Source organism: Nannospalax galili, unplaced genomic scaffold (genome assembly GCF_000622305.1).
Source record: "Nannospalax galili isolate Female #2095 unplaced genomic scaffold, S.galili_v1.0 scaffold1381, whole genome shotgun sequence".
NCBI lineage: Eukaryota > Metazoa > Chordata > Mammalia > Rodentia > Spalacidae > Nannospalax > Nannospalax galili.
This window is the reverse complement of record NW_008344069.1, coordinates 105,420-113,992: the sequence shown is the minus strand read 5'-3', so window position 1 is coordinate 113,992 and position 8,573 is coordinate 105,420. Positions and strand designations below refer to the sequence as shown.

Genomic DNA, 8,573 nt, shown 5'->3' with positions numbered 1-8,573 from the left:
ATTCTTTAAAAATTTTTGTCTTTAAAAAAGGAATACAACTCACTTACTATGAGAATCTTTCTATAATTATTTTTAAAGACTGATTCTTTATGTGTAGATATGTGTACCTATATGAGTTTATGTGTACCATGTGTATGCAGATGTCCTTCATAGGTGAGAGGACATCAGAACTCCTGGAACTAGATTGACAGGTGCTTGTTATCCAGCTGATGTGAGTACTGAGAACCAAACATGGGTCCTACAAAAGATCAGCAAGGACTCTTAAATACTGTACTGTTTGTTCCATCTTGCCTCCCATAAATACGTTTTAAATTAGGCATACTCACGAAGGGTCATTAATGACTGTCCTCAGGGCAGTGAGAAGATCTGTAGTTGACAGTGTGCTGTAGTCCAATCTCACAGCTGCTCCTTTGGCCACCATGTGAGCAATGTTATCAGGTTGATCCGCAAACAAGGGAATGCCCACCACAGGAATACCATGGTAGATTGCCTCATACATGCCATTAGCTCCTCCATGAGCTATAAAAGCTTTGGTTTTTGGGTGGCCTACAATGCGCAGAATTTTCACAGGATTGATTATTTTATTACAGAGAAATTTAATCTAAGGATTAATGAGAGGTGGTGCTCCCTAAAAATCATATTATTCTAGTCACAAAATTATAATAAAATTGCTTCAGAAATTTAAGTCAAGAAGCTCTTAAATACATGGGAAGAGGAAGACTGCCTGCAAGAGGTAGTATATGACTCCAGGAAAAAGGAAAACAAGATTTCCAGATGAAGCAATGAAAAATGCTATTTTGCATTAAAGAAGCATTGTGTATCAATTGAAAAAATATCCCTGTGTGAGGTGTTCAAGATATTTTCTTAAAAAACAGTGAGAACATTATGTCTGGTGGAGTACAAGCCAGTGAGATAATGGATAGTGGAATCCAAGGAAAACCAGGCTACATTTCCTCAACATAAGTTAATCATTCATGTAGTAAAGACTATGAATTTCTTTGCACAGAAAATGCTGTACAAAAGACTGTTGTTTCCAGTAGCATATGAAATAATATTCTAGTAGGAGTAGGAATCATGAAACAAGAAACAGGAGCAATCCAATGATTCCCTGAATAATTCTTGGGGAGGTGATTACATAGCTGAACTAAAGATACTTTGATTTTAGCCATTGGGAAGATGATGTATAATAAAATGACAATGTTTTTTGTTATTTTCCATTATGTAATTATGAAAATAAATATAAAACATTTACAATATGTTTGTGCATCTTCTTTGTCAGTTGTTGCCTTTGTTTTTACTCTTTATTGACTTCAGTCTTACCGAGAAGGTCATTCTGGGGGATCCACTTGTACAGTCGAGTATTGGATCCTAGGGTGTCTGGTTTCTTGCCATCAAATCTCCACAGAACCTGTTACCCACAGAAAACCTCTTATATCATATTCCAAGTGACAACACGTTTTAATTTGTAGAAAATTAATCAGTTTATCCAGCTGAATATCATTGACAAAGTAATTAACATAGGATGTTTAAAAAATTGTGTTATCATATACAATTAAATACTATACTACATTTCTGAACGTAATTTTGTCATTACTTGATCAAAATATGTAATCACAGTATTGTAGAAGTATGATGATTAATGACCAGTTAAAGTATGCGTGACATTTTTGGGCAGATGATAGAATTCTGATGAGGAAAATTGTAGCCAGATAGCAATAGCACTTGTATACAATTGCTATATATACCCTAGCTCTATTTTATAAATTTAATATTACTTTGTTCATTTCTTTTTGAGTCATGGGGGAAAGTTTTACATTTATCTGTACTTTACTTTGGGCACATTACTATTAGGTTACTTTTGTTTTATTTATTTTTGGTGTATGAGAGCACCCATGGGCACATTGCTTTTTGAGGCCGAAGAATGCATTAATCTCCTGGAGAATGCATTAATCTACTGGAACTGGAGTCATGGACTCTTGTTAGCTTCAATGTGGTTGCTGGGAATGGAATTTGTTTCTTCTCCAAGAGTAGACTGTGTTCTTAAACACTGAGCCATCTCTCCAGGTTCCATCAGGTTTCACTTTATATATAATAATATCTAACAAAAAATCTACTATTTGTGAGAAAAAAGTTCATTCTCATTAGGAAGTACAGTCATTTATGTTTAGCTAAAAATTATTAAAGACTACTCTAAGAAAAAAAGTCAACAGTAATATTTTTAGTTTTTCTGTTCATCTAAATAATTTTCATATCTAGTACCAAAAAAGGAACCTGAGGTTTCAGTTAATAAACAATAACTAAAAATTAAAATATAAATTATAATTTTCTATCTTCTCTATGCATTGTGCCTGGTAGAGTTACTTTAGGTTGGCATCAGAAGTTGCCTTCATGATAAATTTAAGTGTTTATCAGTGTGCTGGATAGTTTAGTGTCAATTTGACACACCTGGGTTGAGGGTGCCTCAATTGGGTAATTGCCTCCATTGAACTGGCCTGTGGCCATGTCTATAGGGCATATTCTTTATTGTTGTACGATGTGGGAGGGCCCAGCCCACTGTGGGTAGTGCCACCCATGGACAGGTATACCTGTGTTGCATAAGAAAGCAGGATGACCATGGGCCAAGAGAGCAAGCCAGTAAGTAGTGTGCCTCCATGGCCTGTGTTCCAGCTCCTGCTCCCAGGTTCCTGCCCTGAGTTCCTACCTTGGGCTCCCTGATGAACTGTGACCCAGGATATGTAATATAAAAGAAATCCTTTCCTCCCCAAGTTGGTACTAATCAGAGTATTTTATCACCGCATTTGAGAAACTAGAACAATTAGAGAATAAAATAAAAGTCACAAACACTCATTGGATGCCAGTCTTTGAACGGGAGTTACTAGTACATTTTTACTAGTAAAATTTATGGAGTTGTGGAATTTTGAATTTTTTCCTCTGTCATACTTGCTTCCCCTTTAGTCTACTGAGATTCCTTTTTCTTGCCCAAAGAGAAGTAGGTGTTACTCTGATGTATTAGAAGAGTTCCTGTGGTACTGTTTACAATACAGTGGGTCCACTTCAGTGCCATGACATACTCACCGTTTCTATTATGTTTTCCTACTTCCATCTTCCCCCCTGCAGGGGGTTTGTATTCTTAGGTGGTGAACTCTGGACTACTTTTCCCTTAACCTTCTGAATAGATCACTGAATTGGCCTATTCTAAAATACTTTAATTATATTAGTAAGAATATAGAATACAAAACTTCTTTGATGATATTCTGCAGTTTCCAGACCCTGGGTACCATTACTGTGCAGATGTAACCACAAATTAGCATTTAATTAATTTTTAATAATGTTTTTAGTTTTACAATGTCTGTAGCAATCTTGGAAGGAAATGGAAAGCATGTCTGTGTAGAATTGATCATTTCTGTGTACCTATCTATAATACCATTTTATTCCAACTTCTTAATGTATACACAAACTATAGCCTTCCTCCTTCCGTTCTTTCCTTCCTCTCTCTCTGTCTCTTGTCTCTGTCTTTGTCTCTCTTGTTCTCTCATCTCAGTCTCCTTCTCTCTCTCTTCTTATTTACTAATCAAAACCAGATTTTCTAAAATTTTATCATCTACCATATGTATTTTTCTTATCAAAATGATTTGTGAGATGAATGGGAGAGATACAAATATTTTACTTTGGGAGTGAAGAGGTGATTCAGTGGTTCTGAGCACTGGCTACTCTTGCAGAGGACCTGGGTTTGATTCCCAGAACCCACATGGTAGTTAACAACCATCTGTAACTCCAGTTCCAGGGAAATCCAACACCCTCTTATAATTCTCTGGGCATTATACAACATAATGCACTTATACACAAGAAGGCAATACATTCATAAACACAAAATAAAAATAAAAAAATTTTTAAAATATTTTACTTTTCACATAAAATTTTCCATACCCAAATCCTTACGGAGTTCAATAGACTTCTATCACAATTATCCACCCAGTGGATACTTTCTCTCACCTTTTGTGGAATCTGTGCAAGGGCTGATGCCACTACGTTGGCTCTTTCTTCTGTCATATTACTGACCATTGACCCCAGAGTAAACACAACAACACCATGTTCTCCAGAGCTCTGCACAAAGTCCTCAATTTCCTGTGTAGAAAGAGTGTGGGTCACCACAAATGAACAGCAGCACAGAGAGCCCTCTCTTAAGGCCCACTACAAGCCATATGGAGGGGAAATGATGTGCTATCTGCAATTTCCTTGATTTAGTTACTCATTTTCTTTGGGATCACAGTTGCGGTATGCTATACATGACCAAAATAAGTAAATTAGAGGTGAAACACTCATATTACTAGATTTCAGTGAAATTTAGAGAATCATTAGGGAAAGTTTTTAAAAATATTTGCCAATATGTATTAAAATCTGGAAGCAGTGAAAGAAAATTTCTGGACACTAATAACCTATGAAAAGTGAACCAAAAGTATATAAAAGCTATTGAGTATGTCCATATAGATCAGTATCAAGTAAGATGTCAACAATATTTGTGAGAGAGCAAAAAGCTCTGCTTACAGCAAGTTTTCTCATTGATGAATAGCACATGACTTTAAGGAATATCTAATATCAATGCTAATTTGGCTGCATTCCTATGAAAGTGAAAAGAGAAGGAACACTGAAAAACTCATCTTACAAATTCAGTATTTCTGTGGCTAAGAGCTGGTAAGAAAACAGCATTGAAAACGACAGTCCAATTCACATGGTTAACATAGTTGCAAAAAAAAAAAAGAAAGGAAAGATGTACAGAATGATTGTAAATCAAATTCACTGCCATATTAAAAATATCATAAACCATTATCAAATTGATTTCATTCCAGTGATGATGATTTAAAAAGATTAGAAACAATAAGTTTAACAGTATGAAATTAGAAGTTGAAGACAGCACTTCCAATAAACAGTAGTGAGACTTCTTTATATCCACATGTAGAGCTTGATGTAGAACCCATCTCTCATGCTATGCAAAATGTATCTCAAAATGGATCAAAGATCCCTGCATGTGTAATGAAAATTTACAATGACTTGAAGAAAATCTTCATGATCTTAGCAAAGAGGAAAGTATTTAGATTAGAATGTCACAATCCAAAGAAACTTTAGCCACTTCAAAAATGCAACTCAAAAAATTAAATCAATTACATCTCATTCCATTAGAATGGCTGTCACAAATTTAAAAATTCCAAAACTCCCAGATATGTCATATAAAGCAACATTTATATATTTTATTTGTACATATGAAAATTATATACCCAGTATGGAAAACATTAACATTTCCTCACACAAATAACATTAGAACTAATGCATGATCCATATATTATCTTTCTTGACTGATACATCTGAGGGAAATTATCAGCAGGAAAAAGAGAATTATGTATACCCATGTTTCCCGGAGAACTATTTGAAATTGCTCAAATATGGAATGCACCTAGGCTTTGATCAACTGATAAATGCACAGAAGTATTATTATATTTACATAACATTGTATTATTCAGCCATAACCAATAATAAGATCATGTCATCTTAAGGAAAATGACTGAAATTAGAGCATATCTCATGAAGCAATAAACCATACAAAAAAGCAGTATTTCCTAATTTGTTTGAAATGTTGAAACCAAATAAAAATACCAATAAAAGCTCCTGAGGTAGAAGGGAAGTGAAAGCCACCATTGGGCACAGCTTCCCTGACAGGTTGACAGAAGAGTCTGTCAGATTCCCTGGAACTGGACAGTTGTTAGCTGCCTTGTGGGGGGTGGGATTCAAACCTGGGTCTTCTGCATGGAACAGTAGGTGTTCTTAACCACTGAACCATCTCTCCAGCCCCCTTTGCTTACTATTTTTATGTAAGTCTAAGCAATTGATGACCCCTAGCTGCCTGCATGGAAACTTCTTTCAGTATCAAAGTTGGTCAAGAGGAATGAAGCTTCCAGGACATTATTTCTCTTGTCAGAGAAAGAGCAAGGAAAATGGAAGAGCAAGCACAGAGATATCGGGAAAGCAAAATCCCAAGACAGGGATAAAGTAGGAAACAGATGTTACCAATGAGGAAATGGGGAAAATGGGGCTATTCACCTGGAAAGGCAGGAGAGGGGTACTTACAAAGAAGCTTGGGAGGTAAGGGGAAGAAGGAACTCAAGAGACTGGGGAGACATAAACTGGGGAGGGAGGAGGAAGGGTTGGATAGGGAGAGAGATAGGAGAGATAAATAGAGCTTAGGGAGCATGAAAAACTCAGAAATAAGTTTATTAACTAAATTCAACCCCTCCTGAAAAATACACATTAAATATCAGAATATGACTGAAAGTGTCTACCTGAAGGCTGAGGACAAAAGAACACAGTACCTGATAGGAGAAACCTCCCTCTGAGTTGTTGGTCAAGGTGAGCCAAGAGACTCCAAATTATTATAGACTGTTGCTTCAGCCCTTTATTTCACCTCTCAGAACATGAAGGTAAAGCCAAATTACAGATGATAGAACATATTTCAGATATAAGACTTGAAACAATGGAGTTGGAACTAATCTGGATGCCTTCTCCATGAAGACTAGCACTTATAGTTTTATATGCAAGCTGCTAAAAGGGAAAAATCAATCAATTGTCCAACCCATATCCAGGGCCCAATAACCACAATGGCCCACACATCAAACTATCTCTATGGGTGCAGTAGTGAAACCTTTACCTAGGCGGTAATCAACAGCTATCTAGCTGGACTTAAAGCCCACTAAATGGGAAGAAACTCATAGATGGCACTGTAAATATAGCCCGATGCACTTGACTGAAGAGGTCATAGATCTCGAAGATGCTAAATACAGATTATTATTTTTACAGACAAGAATACAGTACACCATTCATCAAAGAATCTCCTTTATGTAACAGATGGAGACTGTTACAAAGTTTCACAACTGGTCACACATAGAGATTATATGTCTAAAAGATGCCCAGTCCTAAATGACACATCTACAGATGAACCTCTATGCCTGACTCATAAAACATAGGTGAACAGGGAATAGAGAGAAGACTAATACAGCCCTCAACGCTCAGCAGCAAAGCTTCCTCAAACAAGAGTGCGATACACACAGAAGGCCACGCCTAGCTAAGTTTCGTTGAACGGACGGCTACAATGTCCATGGGTAGAACTCCAATAGTAAACCTTACCGACCATCAGCTCAGGGACCATTGTGGAAGAGAGGGGGAAAAGAATGTAAGAGCCAGGGCTGGTGCATGAGCATAAACACACAGAGGCTTTCAGACTGCTCGGGAAATTGTTCATATGACCTTTCTAGGTGACAGCAAGGACAAGATCCAGGCCAACTCAACCAGACAAAATCCCAGAATAGAATGAAGGAAATGGGAAGCAGGCCTCAAATTTTGTAGTAGAAATATTGGCAACTGATTACTGTCAGGTGAGGGAGAGTAGATTTCTTTAAGAGTGATTCTACATAGGCTAACTAGGCTCCAGTGAATGAACTTAGTACATATATGAATGTATTAAATCCTGTTGAGGGTGTGTATGGGGTTCCTGGATATGGCAGGTGTCAAAGTTTGATTAAGATTTCCAACCCAGTTGAAAATTTTTCTTGAAGCAGTCTTTGCACCTCTATCTGCTTTTGTTCTTCTCTCTCCCCCTTTCTCTCTCTCTCTCTCTCTCTCTCTGCTTTTATTCCTCTCTCTCTCTCTCTCTCTCTCACTTTCACTCACCCTGGACCTTGCTCAGGTCTCAACATAACTAAGCAAGGATTCTGTGATCTCTTTTCATTGTTTCCTGAACATAGCAATTTCCATGATAACACTACTCACAAACTTTATTATTTTCCATGGTTTACCCAAGTAGATTGCATTCTATATGGTGCATAAATCAATGCTTCTTTGTTCTTTTGCACACTAGCACATAGTAGAGATCTAAATTATATTCTTGAATAAACTGATAATTTTTTAGCAGTTGCACATGAAATTCCTAGTATAACTGACAATATCCTAAAAGGATACTAATTTACCTGCCTGACAAAAGGGAAATCCAGGGACTTGTCAGTGTATGGGAATATATGAGTCTATAATAGAAAGAATGCTGTAATGCACTTTTTATATCTCACTTGCCAAATAAACAGCCCAAACAAAAGAAGCAATATCATTTTCTGAAAATTACAGAGGAATGCAAACAAGGAAAGGTGTGGTGTTACCTTAGGCAGAGGTTTGGCAGGTTTGCAGTGAAGTCCTCCCACAAATTCAAAATTTGGTAAGAGGGGACGAGGAAATTCTAAATCCCAATATGTTCGAATGAGCCACATATCTGCTTTTCCCATCATCTCAAATATTGTTGTGGGTCTCCCTGGAGCAAAACAAAAAATACAAAATGCAGAATAATGTGAGAATGTTGTCTAGAATACAGCGTGTGATTTTTGTAGGTGATCTGAAATAATAAAAACAAGGTCTTCACATATTTGAATTTTGATTAACATATCTATATATACGAATACAAATGTTAAGCTATACATAAATTAATTAAATTGTATCACAGCTTCAAAATAACAGCTGTTAATTTAGAAACTCCATGTTAT

At 36.6% G+C, this 8,573-nt stretch overlaps 1 protein-coding gene across 1 annotated transcript in view; it reads right to left on the bottom strand.

Moving 5' to 3' along the window:
* Nucleotides 1–8,573, bottom strand: part of LOC103739868 (UDP-glucuronosyltransferase 2B1-like) — a 12,199-nt gene that overhangs the window by 2,026 nt on the left and 1,600 nt on the right. The window contains exons 2-5 of the mRNA XM_008840343.2: nt 8,196–8,344; nt 3,994–4,125; nt 1,321–1,408; nt 327–546 (exon numbers count right to left, since the gene is read on the bottom strand). Coding sequence (XP_008838565.2) covers nt 327–546; nt 1,321–1,408; nt 3,994–4,125; nt 8,196–8,344 — 589 coding nt within the window. The remainder of the gene's footprint in view (nt 1–326; nt 547–1,320; nt 1,409–3,993; nt 4,126–8,195; nt 8,345–8,573) is intronic.